This window comes from Podarcis melisellensis (assembly GCF_964234715.1).
Source record: "Podarcis melisellensis genome assembly, chromosome: 1".
NCBI classification, from domain to species: Eukaryota; Metazoa; Chordata; class Lepidosauria; order Squamata; family Lacertidae; genus Podarcis; species Podarcis melisellensis.
This window is the reverse complement of record NC_138528.1, coordinates 61,256,531-61,275,908: the sequence shown is the minus strand read 5'-3', so window position 1 is coordinate 61,275,908 and position 19,378 is coordinate 61,256,531. Positions and strand designations below refer to the sequence as shown.

The 19,378-nt window shown below is 42.0% G+C and overlaps 1 protein-coding gene and 1 long non-coding RNA gene across 3 annotated transcripts in view; one reads left to right on the top strand and one right to left on the bottom strand.

Annotated features, from left to right (window-relative positions):
- Positions 1-12,455, bottom strand: part of ANO3 (anoctamin 3) — a 232,421-nt gene extending 219,966 nt beyond the window's left edge. For both annotated transcript variants that reach the window (XM_081882795.1, XM_081882796.1), the window contains exon 1: positions 11,969-12,455. In XM_081882795.1, the coding sequence (XP_081738921.1) occupies positions 11,969-12,122 (154 nt within the window). In that variant the 5' untranslated portion in view covers positions 12,123-12,455. The remainder of the gene's footprint in view (positions 1-11,968) is intronic.
- LOC309353851 lies at positions 160-17,455 on the top strand. Its single transcript, XR_014162076.1, has 3 exons — positions 160-481; positions 16,023-16,118; positions 17,347-17,455. It is a non-coding gene; the product is annotated as an uncharacterized lncRNA (long non-coding RNA).
- The last annotated feature ends 1,923 nt before the right edge of the window (positions 17,456-19,378 follow it).

The window sequence follows — 19,378 nt, the reverse complement described above, 5'->3', positions numbered from 1 at the left end:
AAAAATACAGTTGAGACCTGTGACAAAATACTGCTGTGGATCCTGACCTCTAACAGTAGTGCTCCTAGTCAGATTTCAGCCAGCCTCTTTCCCCACTGGGATACAAAAATACTGCACAGAGCTGAAGTAGCAGATGTGGGGAGCAAGAGAAAGCTCTCTCACTTCTGCCGTTGCCCCCTACTCCTCCCCTGGAGGCAGTGATGGCAACCATGATGGATGGCTTTAAAAGAGGATCATGGAGGAGAGGGTGATCAACAGCTACTAGTCAGGATGGCTGTGTTCTACCTCCACAGTTGGAGACAGCAATGCTTCAGAATACCAGTTGCTGGAAACCATGGGAGAGGAGAGGGCCTTTGTGCTCATATTCTGCTCCCTGATTTCCCACAGGCATCTGGTTGGCCACTCTGAGAATGGGACACTGGACCGGATGGCCCGTTGGCCTGATCCAACAGGTTATTCTTACGTTCTCCACTCTCATGAGGTATGCAGAGTTTTTGCTTTCTTTGAGGGATTTTGTATCTTCTTTCATTTTTAAGTTTTCTTTTTTCCCCTTTTTTTGGGGGGGGGGTTGTATCTCTTTTCATTATTATCATCATTGTATATTATATTTTTCTGGAGTGTGCTTTGGAGTTCTTCTGAGTCCCCTGTTGCATATTTATTTGTGTTTGGGTGCTGCTGTTTTCAGTATATAAGCAATAGCACTCTACCCCTGAAGAAAAAGATGAATGAAGAGGACCCTACCAATTATGCTAGAGGATGTTTCTTCTTTTCTTGCCTTACATTATGCCTTTTAAAATCAGGGGTGGATGACTCTCTCAGTGTTAGTTTCTCCGCAATTTTTTATTTTTCCAGTCTTCCGTTCAGTTCACCACATTTCTGTATGAGTTTTCACTTTTAAAAAATTCCTCATTAAAGTCTGTTAGCATTTTAGTGTATATTTGTCCCAATATGCCCATGTTTGTAAGCCATCTCCCCTAATATAATTTTCTTTGTTACTTTCAGTAATCGCTTAGGGTTGCCATATTTCAAAAAGTGAAAATCTGGATAGAAAAGTTGTTGAGCTCTTTTTCTTTTTCTTTCGGCCCAAAGTTGTTGGGCAAAATCTCCAAGGGAAAAAAAATTAAAACCTTTTTTTAAAAGGAAAATCACCAAAAACCCCAACACTTCCGATATGGACTACCAGGCACCTGGGCTTCCCCAGACATTTTTAGCTGCATTTAGACAATTCCACCCAGACACCATTTTTTTGGGGGGGGGGGGATTAGGCAAACTAGGTGCACAGAACCAAATTTCTCCCCTGCTCTCTAATTTTGCAGATAGCACTGCTTTTTGTTAGTGTTCCATTAGCCTATAGAATAAAAACAAGCCTGAAAAGGCAGTGTTGAAAAGGGAAGCCTTTCCATTTCAAAAATGTCATGGATATTGTCCTTTTTCGAGGAGTTTAGATGGCTGAGTCTGTGTCTGCTGACATAGGCAAGCTGTCCCCACAGAAGAGGAAAGGGCTTGAGTATAGAGGGGGCTGAGTCACCTGGTAACCAAGAAACAAACTCTTGCTGAGACTGAGAGAGAAAGACAGACAGAAAGGCAGTGAGAGGGACATCTGGGAGTCTGAGACAAGTTACGCATTCCTCCTAGCCATACACCAGCATTTCTTGGTATGTCAACCAACACAATTCAATACCTGCTGAATCAGCCAATGCCATTTACATATTTTGCATGCCAACCAATGCCGCCTACTATACAGTATGCTCTAGGAAAGATGGCCTCTTGTAACAAAAAAGACAGCTGCCTGTTGCTATCCCATCATAAATCACTGCACAGTTTTCCTTTAAATAGACTTGGATTTGTGGAACTGCCCCCCTGTCCCCATCTTAAAAGTAAATAGTTCATTAGTGGGAGGAAGAGCACACAAGAGAAATGGGGCCTTTGGGAAACATTAAACTTCTATATCCAGCGTAGTTTCCATCTGTTTCAGCCATGCAAGGATGTAAGTCATGAACCTTGAGGGCAGAGGTCAATGACTCAGCACGTTAGACTTCTGTGTGAGCTTTAAATTACCCACTGGCAACGAACCCTCCGCATTTGAGGAAAGAGTATTTCAACTCTTTAGTCATATAAACCCCCCTCTCTTTCTATATATATGAAAATTGCATCCACCCCCCCCAAAAAAAATCAAGACAAAGATCTTTAATATTAGCACAATATGGTCCTTCAACATGACCGGGGCTTTCATATTGGTACCAAAGGGATTAACTTGTTATTATAGCATCTAATTCAATTTTCTCTCTCTCTTTTTAAGAGCCAGTGAATGTACAGTACTGATATTGCCAGAATCCCATGGATCATTGCATGCAAGGGCTGCCATGATCTATCTGCCTAGGGACACAAGGCCACAAAGTGGATTATGTTCCTAAGGGGAAATATGTTTTATCAATTGTTATTTATTTATTTTCATTTCCATATTGCCCATCCTCTTATGGGAGCTTAGTGGAAACCATGTAAGACTTCAACCGATACAATCAAAGCAACTACAGAGTACATTTTTACCTAGTGCAATACCAGCATCTGAAATCTGATTAAACATTCATGTTTCAAAGGCCCAGATGAACAGCAATATCTTTAACTGGCACCTAAATACCATCAGCATAGGGAACAGACATGCACTGTCAGGGAGGGAGTTTCACAAATGACTGACTGCCATGGAGAACACCTGTCATTACTCACCACCCTGCAGACCATAGAAGTACAGTGGTACCTCAGGTTACATACGCTTCAGGTTACATATGCTTCAGGTTATAGACTCCGCTAACCCAGAAATAGTGCTTCAGGTTAAGAACTTTGCTTCAGGATGAGAACAGAAATTGTTCTCCCATGGTGCGGCAGCAGCAGGAGGCCCCATTAGCTAAAGTGGTGCTTCAGGTTAAGAACAGTTTCAGGTTAAGTATGGACCTCCAGAACAAATTAAGTACTTAACCTGAGGTACCACTGTAAATAGGAATCCACCTTATATCTCCATATAAGGTGAACAATGCTACTATATGTCCCCCCAAAATGGCCTAGGAACAGAATGGAAATATTCTGGAAGATCATTGGTTTATCTATATTGTCTGCACTGACTGGAATTGGTTCTCCAGGGTTTCAGGCATGGTTCTTGTTATGTATTCAGTGGTTTGTGTTTGCCTGAGCTTGAGTCTAGACTAAGGATTCTGAGCTCCTGTGTTCTAATTCAATACAGGATATCCAATCACAGACCATTTTACGATTTGGGCCTCTGCCATTGGCCCTTAAACTCTGAGCCATGAGTTGCAGCTTGGAAGTTTAGACAGCCAATCACATTGGGAGTGTGAGTGGCCCAGGTCTTCAGAAATGTATATGAGCAGTTCTTGCTGTTATCACTGTGTCTTGCCTCGTGGGAACCCACCTACACTTCAGGTCTCTTCCAATTGTAACTGGAGATACCAGGGAAGTGGTGGGGGGAGGCAAAAATGAACAGGTGGAGCCTTTTCTAGTATGGAAATACAATTGTGGGAAATGCTTCATCTGTTGACATTCTGTCTGCAAGACATATTATTACTTGTGTGTGGCCCCTCCAACACCCACACCCACAATGAGGATACAAATTTGCATATTGCACAAAGCATATGCTAATGTTGCACATATCTGTTACCTCTTTCGCAAGTCAAGCAGAGAGCCTAATCTGCTTCCTAGAAAATCCTGCTGGCATCCCTGCTTAGATATATTTTAATTTTATTTATTTATTTTCACATTCAGTGATCTCAGATGAGGAACTAAAATGACAGCTATCTCGGGCAGGAAAGGTTTGATGGGCATGGCTCCTAATGTTTTCTTTCCAGGCTTCCAGGGTTTTTCCATTCTGTTCCCAGGCCATTTATTTGGGACATATGGTAGTATTGTTCACATGTTATAGGAACAAAAGTACAAGCTGTCTCTCTCTATGACATTGTCCTCATTTTTAAAAATGGTGAGCATTTTTTTCCTGACAGCCAATCTCAACTTTGTCAACACTGGTGACAATGTACTGAGCTACCTTTCAGAATTAAGAGTCTCAATGTTAGCCATTTCCTTTTTAAAATGACACGCATGAGTAGGGATAGTAGACTGTCTCTTCATTTTACTTCTTATGCTCAAGGCTCTTATTACAAGGATGTGATGCTAATTGAACATTACACTTCCATTTGGACTCCTAGGTAAAGTCCAAATTAAAAATGACAACAGCTCAGTAAGACATCTATAGTTATCCTGCTACCTATCAGTAATAATGAAATGGGTTTCACAGAATCCAGAGGTCAGAGACACTTCTAATAATTTATATTCTACTTTGCAAGTCCACTACATAATTATTTCTCTTGGCAGCTTTGAACTTGGCCTTGTGTTCCTGGTCACAGCTCATTGAAAAAGATGGCTGCTGAATATTGATCTTAATTGCATTAGCTGTCACAAGAACAAGATTTTACATATATAAATGCTTGAAATACAATTTCCCACCATTTTCACTCTTCATCATTATATATATATATATATATATATATATATATATATATATATATGAGAATGATGAAGAGTGAAAATGGTGAGAAATTTAATTTAAGCATTTATTGCAAAAAATGAAAACCAGGCCAAGTAGACTGAACCCAAGACTTTCATAATCTGGGTCCAAAACTGAATACTCGTAGCCAGTGCTATTGTTCTAGAAAAAGAGGTGCTGGAACTCACCATGAACACCTCTCTTGTTCTTTTTGAATGGCAGTGGCGCCAACCTGAGAGGTGCCAGAACTGAGTTCCAGCAAGTTCCGGCTGAAGAATGGCTTGCTTGTAGCAGACTTGAATACTATGTTGCTTACATTTGTCATAGTCAAATGAATAGTCATGTTGCTTACATTTGAGAACCCAAAGAAGCCAATTGACCAACAGGGTTCTGGAAACTATAGCACTATAGTCAAAAGCATGACTACAGCATCACTTAGCTGTGAAGTCATGGATAGCCTAAAGCAAACCTAATTTTCCTCGGTTTAAGCTTCTCCCATTTCTTAGAACCAAACTAAGATGACACAGTACTCATGCAATTAGCAACTGAGGGAGCAGAGGGATAAAACAAATGACCCCAACCCCACCCCCCATGCCAAGATCCCAAATACAGATCAGACCTGCCAAAATAAATAAATCATTTTTTCTTTCACCATTAATTGTACATCAGTTACTATGTTCTGTACATTTTTCTCCCTCAAATCCATAAGCCATTAGCACATTTGGTTTTAACAGCAGTTGACAAGCTTCGGTTACAAAAGCAAATATTGTTATGGTAAATACCTTTTATTCCACTTAATAGGGGAAGGAATACATACTGATTAAGAACCTCAAGTGTTTGAAAATAGCCAACCACAAAATGTCAAGCAAATTTGTCTGTTAAAATCCATCACAACATAAACAAACATGCTGTTACAAATCAGGTAGTTTAGCCAAATCTGTTTCAGCTATATATTAGGTTGGTTAGCACATAGTGCTAAACCATAGTTTAATATTACAAGAATGAGTCCCCAGGACTCAAGCACACTCCATTCCCCTGGAAAGGCTGTGAGGAGGAGGTTTGAAGCTTTCACTTGATTATCCACAATTTGCCATGTTGTCCAAACCCAACAAGCCAACTTCTAACTATAGTTTATAATGCTGGCTGTTTTTCACCAACCATAGTTAAGATAAATCACAGTTGAGGGTTCAAATGACATGTTAAATAGTGAGTAATCTAAAATTAACGTGGAAGCTTCTGATCTCCTTGTAGTTGTATCAGAGAAAGAGAGGAGAGACAGGAGGAGCATACAAGCCCACACAGGGCTAGTTTTACCTAGAGGCACAGCATTTGCACAACCTTATTGTTTGGACTACTTCTCACAAAAGATTTCAAACTTGAGTATCGTTTCTTAAAAGGGACATGTTGTTTCATGTAAGTTATGAAGTGGCCTAGATGTTTTAAGCAATGTTATTTTCTCTCTCTCTCTTCAACACACATGGAAATTGAGAATACAGTGGTACCTTGGAAGTTGAACGGAATCCATTCTGGAAGACTGACTTCCAAAACGTTCACAAACCAAGGCGCAGCTTCCAATTGGCTGCAGGAAGCTGCAGAGGTCACATTGGAAGTTCGGGTTCCAAAGAACGTTCAAAAACTGGAACAATCACTTCTGGTTTTCAATCATTCGGGAGCCAAAATGTTTGACTCCCAAGGTGTTTGAAAACCAAGGTACGACTGTATGGACCTGATAGCTTCTCACAATGTATATTAAATATGGAAAGTTATATCTGAAGCATATATGGCATATATGAATGTTACATTTTTGTACCGAGATGTGCATGTTTGAATATAAAAACAGAACATCATGCCTAAGTTAATCTTGAGCTTTGACAGCACTAAATAACTTTCAGAAAATGCCTCTGTGTGAAGCAGAATTAACTAGATACAGGTTTAGCATTCTAGTAAAAACTGGGCTTTGAGTTGCTGCCTAGAAACAATCAATGAACCAAGAAAATAAGGTCTTATATTTTGGCTGCAGTAACAAAGCCCCATTTTTATCAATGGTGATGGTTCAGTATATTGTCTCTCCTAGGAGACAATATTCGGAATGCCAGACGGAATTTGTTTACAGTGATTCATTCAAACCTTAGCTAAACCATAGCAACATATATATCAAATGACTTTCTTCCTACTTTAAACCTCAGAGAGAGAATTATAGTGCCATTTGAAAAGAAAAGCAACCCTCGAGAATCTGATTAAGATAAAGTTCTGGTGCTCTGAAAACGTTGATAATAAATGCTGTCACTTTTTCAACTCATCTCTCATTGTACTTTGGTCATTCTTTGCAAGAGCAACATTCATCAACATGATACACATTGTTGTTAAGTTGCTTTTTAATCCATCTGCTGTGAGAAAATAATGCTTAACTGATTGGGGCCCCTGTTGGGAAAGCTTATGATAAGCTTGTCAGCATCTCATTAACTTCAGGAAGCCTTTGGAGCTTGCAAATTGATTTAGGGAATCAGCCTTATACAAGGATTCAGGCCCACCCCAAATACCAACAACCACCACTATAATGGGAGGTGCTTAAGAACATCAGTTTGAAAAGACTTTGTATTATGTTAGACGTGTCCAGCAGATCTCTTCTGCATCTGAAAATGTTGTGGGAAGGGTTCTAGGTTACTCTACATACAAGACTGCTGAGATTTTAAGAGCAGGTCAACATATTTACTTCTCCCTTTCTCCCGAGAAGACACTTTTATAACTCTTACCATGTTTTTGTAACTGCGGATTGTTAAGTTGTGGGTGAACATATCAGACGACACAGCGATTCTTCAAACAGCTCTTCTTTATTCAGAGGCCACAACAGAACTGAACTGAAGGGCTCAGTCAGCCTGCTTATATAGAGCTCCAGTACAACGTTACTGTAGCAACTTTCTAAAACTATCCAATCACTGAACGTCACTTTTGATCCTTCATTTGCATAACTATCTACAGTATCCATCCAATCACTGAATGTCACTTTTGATCCTTCATTTGCATAACTATCTACAGTATCCATCCAATCACCGAACGTCACATTCAATCCTTCATTTGCATAACTATCTACAGTTTCCCCCTGCTGGCCCAGGGTGAGAACTTCAGTACATAACACGGATCACTTATAATTGATTTAGACAGAGCCTGAAATATGATTCCCAAGTTGGCAAAGCAGGCTGGTTCTCACATATTACCCCCCCCCCCACACACACACACCCGTATAGTCTGGTGAGCAGTGGCAGGGGGTGATATAGTTGGAGAGGACTGGTGTCCAGGTGGATGTAAATCTTTTTCTGATCCTCCATCTAACCTGCAGGTACCTAGCGGCCTGATTACTGTGTTATTTTCAGGGCAAGCCCACCCATAAGGCAAGGTGAGGCTACTAAGCAGTGTCTGTGAATGCATTCATATTGGGTATTTGTAATTTCCTTCTCTGGTGATTAAGCAGACATGTGCATAATTGCAAGTTATGCAGTATTTTTATACGGTTGCCAACTGGTCATTTGTAGTGGTGGGGAAAGCTGCCTTGTCCTATTACGTCAACATCAGTTCAATGTGCAGAAATTAGCAGTGAAACTTTTCACAGAAATATTATTGCCTGTAGTGTCAGTTGCCAAAGATCAAATTGTTGAAGACAGGACTAAAAGGTTCAGGTTCAAAAGCTGGCAACCTTATTGTCTATGGAGTGCAACACTCACTTTGGCTTAGACTTGCAAACCAGTGTTGGAGGAGGAGTAAAACAGTTCTCAGGCATCCATGCACATGGTGTCAGGATGGGAAAGAGCTGAAGAGGCAGATGGGGGGGGGGGGTCAGCTATAATAAGAAACAAGAGTGAGAATAAAAGGTGGAAGTTCAGCACTGGACTGGCAAGTTCACAGACACATCCCTAGATGGACAAAACTCTTGCCAAGCGCCATGAAGTTTGGGGAAATGTTTCAAGCAGATCCATGAGTCTTGAAGAAATGAAAAAAATGATGGCGTTGAAGTAAAAACACAGAAGAATATTACCAGACTCAGCCTTAGCTGCAAGATAACGGTAATGAAGTAAACTCAAAACTTTAAAAAGTGTTTCAAAAGGGGCCTGTCATTGGCTGCAGTGATGCAACATCGCTCAGCTCTCATTGTGAGCAGCAACATTCAGGACTAGAGAGTCAGCAAAAATATTGCCTGATGTTGGGCTATACCTTGCACTATGTTGAGAAATTAGACACAAGATGTCCATACTTTAGTGCAGGGGCGGAGAATCTCAGGCTTGGAGGCCAAGCATGACCCTCCATGCCACACAATCTGGCCCTCGGGGTTCATCACAAGCCACACCCTCTTTCCCCAGGCCACACCCCTCACCAGGCTCGCTCCACATCCTCCACAAGTATTTTTGCTTTGTTGGAATATGCCTTAATTCAAACGTTTCTGCTATGATATGCTTAAGGTTAGAAAGTGCAATTGCTAAGTCAAGTTCAGCGGAAAACAAGAACCCAAATCCATTTGCTTCAAGCTGTACCTGCATGTGCATGTTAAGTACAGGTTACTATAGTTTACATTTATGTCCTATTCCTATGACATGGTTCCTCTTTCCTCTAAACGAAAGCAGATCCATGTTTACATTCAGGTGTGGTATTCTTCTTTTGCTTGTACTTCCTGGGGAAACAAGTGATTATACATCAGGTGCAGGCGTAAGTCAGTCAGAGACACCCCCTGTGAGATATGTAAGATGACATTCATTATGAAATAGGCTGCGTACTACAGTTAAGGAAGGCAAAGTAGAGATCCAAACTGCAGTTCTTCAGTGAGTGAGCCAGGAATAACGTGAATGGAATTAATGGGGGGTGGGACATACTCTCAACAATTCATTAAACATATGTTCATGGACATTTGTGATATTGCATTGTATTTTTCTTATTTATTTTGAGACAGTAATTTCAAGATCTCGGCACCAAGGGACCTCTCAATAAAAAAGCAGGTTTTGCGTAGGCAAAAGAAACCCCTTTATAAAATTCAGAGCTCAATCTTCCACAAAACCTATTCTTCTTTCCAGCCCCCTTGCAATGTGTCCTCATAACAGACTGCTGGTGCTCTGGCACCAACTCACAAACTAGCAGCAGATCTTGGCCAGCTATTTCTAAATCACTATTTTAAAGCAGCAGACATCTATCCAATGTATAAAAGAGTCTAGGTTGGTGGCGGCATGTTTCAGATGGTCACTTGGGATTAATGAGCCACAAATGTCTCACACAGAGATCTGTCACTCCTCCCTTCACAGCTCAGGAAATCGGACAAGGCAGCCTTTAATTAACCAAAGTTTCCCATTTCATCCAAACCTAGAAAATGCAGTTCCCCATTTTGGAACATGTCATGATATTAAATCAATTATAATATCCTAGTTTGTTATGAAACTGGCAACCATAGATTCCAATTTGGGTAGACACATAGATGACAAACTTGGCTGCCCCATCACAGCTTCGTTGCCTTCCACTCACACCCACATTGGTGAATGTTGATTCTATAAAGCTCATCTACAAGACCAATCATCATCATCTTCTCCACCTGCCCTACCATAATATGTGTGCAAATGTGTGTGCATGGGGGGTGGGGTGGGGGAAGCCAATGACAAACAGAGAAAGTTGACATCGCACATGAGGCCTGCTGTCAAAGTAGATGGAGTCATGAAATTAGCAAGCCTTATATTGACCCTTCCCTTTCGCAATGGACAAATGTGTGTGAGACCCATTCCTGGGAAGGATTGAGAATAACTGCAGAAGAAAAAGGGTTTCAGCTATTCTGTATAGAGACCCAGATAAATCTTTGAGGTTTTGTCATCTCATTTGAAAATAATAATGATAATTTATTATTTATACCCCACCCATCTGGCTGGGTTTCTCCAGCCACTCTGGGCGGCGCCCAACCAAATGTTAAAAACACAAGACAGCATTAAACATTAAAAACTTCCCTAAACAGGACTTCAGATGTCTTTTAAAAGTAAGATAGTTGCTTATCTCCTTGACATCTGACGGGAGGTCATTCCACAGGGCAGGCACCACTACCGAGAAGTCCTTCTGCCTGGTTCCCTATAACCTCACTTCTCACAGTGAGGGAACTGCCAGAAGGCTCTTGGCAGTGGACCTCAGTGTCCAGGCTGAACAATGGGGGTGGAGACGCTCCTTCAAGTAAACAGGACCAAGGCCATTTAGGGCCTTAAAGGTCAGCACCAACACTTTGAATTGTGCTCGGAAATGTACTGGGAGCCAACGCAGGTCTCTCAGGACCAGTGCTATATGGTCTCGGCGGCCACTCCTAGTCACCAGTCTACCTGCCGCATTCTGGATTAATTGCAGTTTCCGAGTCACCTTCAAAGGTAGCCCCATGTAGAGCACATTGCAGTAGTCCAAGCGGGAGATAACTAGAGCATTCACCTCTCTTACGAGACAGTCTGTGGGCAGGCAAGGTCTCAGCCTGCATACCAGATGGAGCTGGTAGACAGCTGCCCTGGACACAGAATTGACCTGTGCTTCCATGGACAGCTGTGAGTCCAGAATGACTCCCAGGCAGTACACCTGGTCCTTCAGGGGCACAGTTACCCCATTCAGGAGAAGGGAGTCCTCCACACCAGCCCGCCCCCTGTCCCCCCAAGAACAGTACTTCTGTCTTGTCAGGATTCAACCTCAATCCATTAGCCACCATCCATCCTCCAACCGCCTCCAGACACTCACGCAGGACCTTCACTGCCCTCACTGGTTCCAATTGAAAAGAGAGGTAGAGCTGGGTATCATCTGCATATTGATGAACAGCCCTGATTATCTCTCCCAGCAGCTTTATGTAGATGTTAAAAAATCATGGGAGAGAGGATGAAAAAAGTGAACACTCACCCCCCCAACACCACTTTCTGAACAGGAGGAAGGAGCAGAACCACTGTATCACAGTGCCCCCAGCCCGTCTAGACGGTCCAGAAGGATGTTATGGTTCATGGTATCAAAGGCCGCTGAGAGATCCAGCAGAACTAGCCCGCCGAAGATCATCGACCAGAGCAAAAGTATATGAAGATGGACAATGTGGACGTCCTTATTGTATATACCACCAGCACCTGTTCCCCTGTGTCCCCTACCAGATCAAAACGTTGATTAATTGCACAGATTGTGGCAGTATAATAACACACTGTAGGACTAATACAAATCTTAAATCTAATATAAAGCGCAGTCTTTCCAAATGCCTTTGAAAGCAAACAGACCCAGAAGTCTTAAAAATCTAAATGGTTCATCTATTGTACAGGATGCCTTTAACCAGCCCTGTTAATTTATCCTGACACATATAACTGCTAGTTGTCAAAAGCCTGTTACATGTGTGATTCCAGACACATAATTAGATAAAAAGATGGCGCTTTAAAATGAATTTAAATTCAGGCTTACCACTGGGCAAAGAGACTGAGGAATGAAGTTCATGTTTGCACCAATCCACATGTGAATTGCTGAAGTTGGTCTCATAAATTTCTGGCTGAGAATAACATCTGCCATCCACATCTTCAGGAGTGAGTGTGTCCAGTTCAATTTTCTCAAGTGACATTGCAAAAATAAAAATTAGATAAAAGTTTCAGTTATCCGCTGGTTATGATGAAGTGACACCAGGTGAATCCATGGCTTGGCTGCCAAATAAAAACTTCAAGAAAATGGCTAGGGGTTCACAAAAACCCAGAATCAGTAATTTCAGTAAAGTGGGTGCAAGCTCAGGTACATCTCCTGGACTTCATAGTTTTCTCCCAGGATTAGAAATGAAACAAAACCCCAAACCCTATTCCTGTTAAGAAAGGTTTTCTATACTTGTGTGACAGCAATGCTATGGTGTCTCTGTGTGGCTCCTGAAGAAATAAACAGGATAAGTGGAGACATCTGTATGCTTGCTAAGATCTGCTCTTAATAACTTTGTTTTAGCAGCCCTAATTCACATTTCAATTCTCATTTGTTGAGCTGGGAGGGGCTTAGTCATACCAATGAAAACAAGTGGATTCCACATTGCAGTAGGCAGCTGAAAAGTGGAAGTTAGTTATGCCAGAATTCTCAGACCTTCTCTCCTGGGAAATCTGCAGCAAGGTACCTAAAATCAAGAGCAAACATATGCTTGAGACCAAAATATGTACAGCTGCAGAATCCATGCCCCCAAATACCAATGATTTTCAGCAGCCCAGCATTAAAAAACTAACCGTTTCTTGTGTTTTTAATAGTATTATTATTATTATTATTATTATTATTATTATTATTATTATTTTATGCCAATTGGTGTGTGTCATTGTGGTTATTCACCTTGTGCTTTTGTGTGTGGAAAGGTAAGGTGTAAATATAAGAAATGAAAATGAATCAACAAGTAATTGTTAGGCTCACGTGTCTTATGGTCCTCGTGATTTTAAGTAGAAGGTCATGATCACTGGTGTAAAAGTGCATACCCTGAAAGCATTGTTCAGTCATTACGGAATCCTATGTACTTTCCTCTGGGCCTGTGTCAAAGTTTAGCAACCAAAAAGCACTCAGCAATCCTCAGGAAATTGGCCAGTGACCCTTCAATGAATCAGAATCTATCTCTTACCTATTCCTGCCATAGAAAATGTGTTCCACTGACCCCTACACCATACATTTAAAGCACATGGCTTTCCCTGACAAAATTATGGGAAGTGAAGTTTACTCTCCCACAGAGCTACAATGCCCAGCACTCTTAACAAACTACAGTTCCCAGGAGTTTTTGAGGGAAGCCATGTGCTTTAAATGTATGCTGTGGATGTGACTCATTTCCAGAAGGAATGCACCATAGTATTCCTAATGTTTTCTCTCCACTTCTATCCCATATGCTGTGCAGATGTACAGAGCATCGCACATCAAAAGAACTTGTTTTCTTCCCTCCCTCCCTTCAGTGCCTGCCCCACTTTCCAAGCCCAGATGAAGAGTGCTAAGAGAGGCACCTTCTGGCCACAGTAAGAAATTGCAACACAATGTAATACATTGACTTCACGTTGAAGTTATTCTGGGGCCTTGCGCTTTCCTGTATGCCACAGCTGATGAAAATTAGGCCAAACAGTGGTTGATAAACTAACACCACATCAACAGAGTTCCTAACGAACTATAACAAAACAAGAGGCAGTCACAAGGAAATAATCCATAGATACAAAAATTACCATCCCGTGTAGATTTTGGGTGCCTTCCACTGGACAAAACACAGTCCTTGGAGATCATAATTAAGTATATATTTTGCATGACATTTTCCCTTTATGGCAGAAAAATTAATCAAGAAAAAGGGAGAAAACTTAGAAGCCAACGCTGTTATCTTGTGCAACTGATGTACTTATCTGGTAGCAGTAAACTCAAATCTCTCCAAATGTCCTCAAGGCACAATTTTGTGATGCTTGTTTTGTGGATTGGATTCACAGATAGAGAGAAGCCAATCCTTGCCATCAACAAGGCCTTGGGCTGATTAACATCCTATACCCTTTCAAATGTGTTGGTGGGAGAAGGTTTGGGGTGGGGGGTATTGATTTGGTTTGTTTTTTTATTATGTATTATGTATTATTATTATTATTATTATTATTATTATTACAGTGGTACCTCAGGTTACATACACTTCAGGTTACAGACTCAGCTAGCCCAGAAATAGTGCTTCAGGTTAAGAACTTTGCTTCAGGATGGGAACAGAAATTGTGCTCCGGCGGCGCGGCAGCAGCAGGAGGCCCCATTAGCTAAAGTGGTGCTTCAGGTTAAGAACAGTTTCAGGTTAAGAACGGACCTCCGGAACGAATTAAGTACTTAACCCGAGATACCACTGTATTATTAGAATTTATATACTGCCCTATAGCCAGAGGTCTCAGGGCAGGTTACAGAAAAGATCAGCATAAAAGCCACAATATATACAGTGCTTTTTTTTCTTTTAAAAATGTTTAGGGGTACTCTCATTTTCCTACTCATATTGAAATACTCCCCCTCAATGAGGCCAAATGTAGATTCACAAAATGATTAGGGGTATGTGTACCCCCGCGTCTCCCCAGAAAAAAGCACTGAATATATATAATCAAAATAAAAACAACAACCCAATAACCCCCCCCAAAAGAGCCACAATTTTAAAGGGTATAGGATGTCAATCAGATCAACCAAAGGCCTGGTTAAAAAGGAAGGTTTTTGCCTGGCGCCTAAAGGTGTATAATGAAGTGTTTTTATCTTGTACCTTTGTGCTGTGAAGTGTCCTGAGATCTATAGATGAACACATTTAATAAATAAAACATTGCACTCACTTTCAACTCCAAATGCTGGCTTTTTCTATTGAAGGAGGGCCCCCACCCCTTTGCCCTCTTGCATTGAGCCCCTTAATCCCTCCCCCCTAATGGCTCATCATCCAGGATGTCACCTCACTAGGAGGCTAGTCTGGCTATTCCAAGAATGAGAAGCCTTGATTAAATCCCAACACTTGCTGGATCCAGGGATTAGAGGGGTCTGGCACCCATTTTAACACTCCAAACTCATAACATTATGTTTTCACTTGGAAAATGTAATCTTCTGCTAGAGGGGCACATAAATTGTTAAAGTAATTACGATATGCAAATTTAACTGGGCAAATGTTTCAGGTGATCATGATGACATTACCTGGGACATTGCTAAAGCAACAATTGCACCCATGCCCCACATCAAGATGTGTTTTGTTGTTGTTGTTGTTTAGTCGTTTAGTCGTGTCCGACTCTTCGTGACCCCATGGACCAGAGTATGCCAGGCACTTCTGTCTTCCACTGCCTCCCGCAGTTTAGTCAAACTCATGCTGGTAGCTTCGAGAACACTATCCAACCATCTCTTCCTCTGTCGTCCCCTTCTCCTTGTGCCCTCCATCTTTCCCAACATCAGGGTCTTTTCCAGGGAGTCTTCTCTTCTCATGAGATGGCCAAAGTATTGGAGCCTCAGCTTCAGGATCTGTCCTTCCAGTGAGCACTCAGGGCTGATTTCCTTCAGAATGGATAGGTTTGATATTCTTGCAGTCCATGGGACTCACAAGAGTCTCCTCCAGCACCATAATTCAAAAGCATCAATTCTTTGGCGATCAGCCTTCTTTATGGTCCAGCTCTCATTTCCATACATCACTACTGGGAAAACTATAGCTTTTACTATACGGACCTTTGTTGGCAAGGTGATGTCTCTACTTTTTAAGATGCTGTCTAGGTTTGTCATTGCTTTTCTCCCAATAAGCAGGTGTCTTTTAATTTCGTGGCTGCTGTGTTTTGTTACTATTGTTTTAATTCTCTAGAGTCTAGATGCTTCCTCAGTTTAGCACCAAAGTAAAAAGCCTAAGAGTGTTTATTCTGGTGCTGAAATGATTGACTCCTACCTTTTAATAAAAGTAGTCATCAAAAGCCCATCTCTGAAATGGCAAGGTTAAACGTCACCAATAGCATGTGAACTGAATATCGCCTTTGTAATTTTAAAAAAAGAAAAGAAAAAAAAGAAAATGCAGGCCTATTCCTCAAAGACAAAGCTGCAGCTAGGGCCTGATTATGTGGATAAGCATTACATCTCTTTTTCAGCATTCTCGCCCTCAGAGGTAATTTTCTTTTCTTTTCTTTTAGTTCAGACAAGCTTTTATCCTTATTGTTGTGCAATGGAGAGAAAGCAGGACTTGGAAGGCAAGGAATTAATTTCCACTTCTGAGAAGAGTTCTTTAGGTGGCCTTGAGCAAGTCATGTCTCTCAGTCTAAAGTGAGAGTGTTTGTGAAACTGGCAAAGTAATGATGAATGAGAGGAGGATCGTGGAATATGCTGCACTTGACAAGTGTTACATAATAATAATAATAATAATAATAATAATTTATTATTTATACCCTGCCCATCTGGCTGAGTTTCCCCAGCCACTCTGGGCGGCTCCCAATCAAATGTTAAAAACAGTACAGCATTAAATATTAAAAACTTCCCTGAACAAGGCTGCCTTCAGATGACTTTTAAAGATAGGATAGCTGCTTATTTCCTTCACATCTGAAGGGAGGGTGTTCCACAGGGTGGGTGTCACTACCGAGAAGGCCCTCTGTCTGGCTCCCTGTAACCTCACTTCTTGCAATGAGGGAACCGCCAGAAGGCCCTCGGCGCTGGATCTCAGTGTCTGGGCTGAATGATGGGGTTGGAGACACTCCTTCAGGTATGTATACATACATACATACATACATACATACATACATACATTTATATTTCATATCACAGAATTGTAGAGTTGGAAGGAACCCCAAGGGCCATCTAGCCCAACCCCTTGCAATGCAGGAATCTCAACTAAAGCAACCATGGCAGATAGCCATCCAACCTCTGCTGAAGAACCTCTAAGGAAGGAGAGACCACCACCTCTCAAGGGAGTCTCTTCCACAATCAAACAGCTTTTACTGTCATCCCTTTTCCATAACAAGATACTTGAAGGAGCATCTATCTCCTGCCTGGCTCCCAACCTGTCTAGGTGTTCTTAAGGGTGAGCAGAGGTCCAAGTTGGCATCCTATGTGACAAGTCACTCTATCGCCATTGCCATTTGGAAGATGTCCGATCTATTTCAAAAAATGACGCAATGAACTTCCCTTCTTTTCTCCTCAAAATTACCGCACACATACCTACGTTTCACTTGGTTTTGGCACTCTGGGTGAATTATAGTTTTCATTCCATAGACTTCATGTTCCATTGGACAGTTTGCAATTGTACTGCAAATATTGTATTATGTATAAGAGCCCCTCTTCACCAATTCTCACTCTCTCATTTGCCATCTGCCAGCTATGATAATAATTGTACTTCATTTCAGCCTAAAATACTCATCCGTCACTTGAAGTCCATAATTTCCCCTGCTGATCTGCTTGAATATAGCAGTTATGCCAAGACCAAAGAAGGACCACACAATTCATCACTAGAAAGAAGAAAAGTGATCCATGTCTCCTAATTCTTGTGGTAGAGTGCATATCTATGTTCTTCCCCGTGTTGTATTGTTTCTCATTTCTAAACAGAGCTGAATAGATTGTTTTATGTACAGTCATACCTTGGTTCTCAAACGCCTTGTAACTCAAATGCTTTGGCTCCCAAACGCCACAAACCCGGAAGTGAGTGTTCCAGTTTGCGAACTTTTTTTGGAAACCAAACGTCCGATGCGGCTTTCCTCAGCTTCCAATTGAGTGCAGGAAGCTCCTGCAACCAATCGGAAGCCACACCTTCATTTTTGAACCTTTTCAGAAGTCAAATGGAACGGATTCTGTTTGAGAACCAAGGTACAGCTGTGCTTCTGGGGAGAAATGGGAAGAGGTGTGAAAAAATACAGTGGATTTTACTATAGTATTTACTTTGTGCTTGATCCACAGGTGAAGAACTTTAGTACTTAGACAAAGGAAGTGGTTAGAGGCAAGATGTTCTGAATACTAGTTGCTGGAAACCAGAGTAGTCCCATTTTCAGGCTTCCACAGGTATCTGGTCCACCACAGTGAGAACAGGATGTCGGGCTTCCTCACACAGTAGAAAGTTTCAGACCAGTTTTACATAGGTCAGTTTCCTGAGGGCATTCTGGAATCTGCTGGTATTTTAAATAACAGCTGTATAGTTGCAAATATGTAGGATGAGTAGGTGAAGAGCAGGTATGCACTGCTAATCCCAAAGCCACACCAGTCCCTCAAAGCAACAGCAGTATTGAAGAGCTCTAGCTCTGTGATGGGGCATCTGCTTTGCATGCAGAAAGTCCCAGGTTCAGTCCTAGGCTTATCTGTGTTGTACTGGGAAATTCTCCTATGTGAACATCTGGAGAGCTGCTGCCAGTCAGTGCGGACAATACTGAGCTAGTATAAAGCATTTTGCTATGTTCTAGCCCATCAAGAGGATGCGGGTGGCGCTGTGGGTTAAACCACAGAGCCTAGGGCTTGCCGATCAGAAGGTTGGAGGTTCGAATCCCCGTGATGGGGTGAGCTCCCATTGCTCGGTCCCTGCTCCTGCCAACCCAGCAGTTCAAAAGCACGTCAAAGTGGAAGTAGATAAATAGGTACCACTTTGGTGGGAAGGTAAACAGCATTTCTGTGCGCTGCTCTGGTTCGCCAGAAGCGGCTTAGTCATGCTGGCCACATGACCTGGAAGCTGTACGCCGGCTCCCTCGGCCAATAAAGCGAGATGAGCGCTGAAACCCCAGAGTCGGTCACGACTGGACCTAGTGGTCAGGGGTCCTTTAGCCCATCAAGACAGCTTCTGTTGCCAGCTTCAAGATTTTGAAATCTGGTTGTAAATGCAAGCTCTGCTGGGATTGGTTCCACTTGGGAGCTTCCAGAACTCCTGAGGGGAAGTAACTCATGGCAAAAACAGGCCTTGAGAGTGCCACTGATCAGCTTGCTCCTTTGTTAATGCTTTTGCATTTGTAAACCAGCTTGAATTCAAGCTAGTAAATCCCATAAGCATGGATTCCCCCACCCCGGCACTAATAATAATAATAAAGAGCTAACAACTTGTAGCCTTTTCACAACATCAAACGTCTGCTGTCTGAGGCAGCTGCCTCACTGTGAAATGATAGGGTCTATGCAGATGCACTTAGTTTTTCTCTTCTCTGCAAGCCTGGAATGCCTTTGCTCACCTGGTGTGCCACATGGTATGCTGCTTCCTGGAAAAGATGACCCACGCCTTAGTTGATAGGAAGCAGCATACCATGTGGCACACCAGGTGAGCAAAGGCATTCCAGGCCAAGGTCGTTGCTTGAGCATCCAGGAAGAAGCCTAGATCTGGAAACACTGCCCAAGCTGCACACCTGACCCTTCAGAGTACAACCCCGCCCAGAAGAGGCTGGACCCTCAATCTCATATCACAGTGCCAGA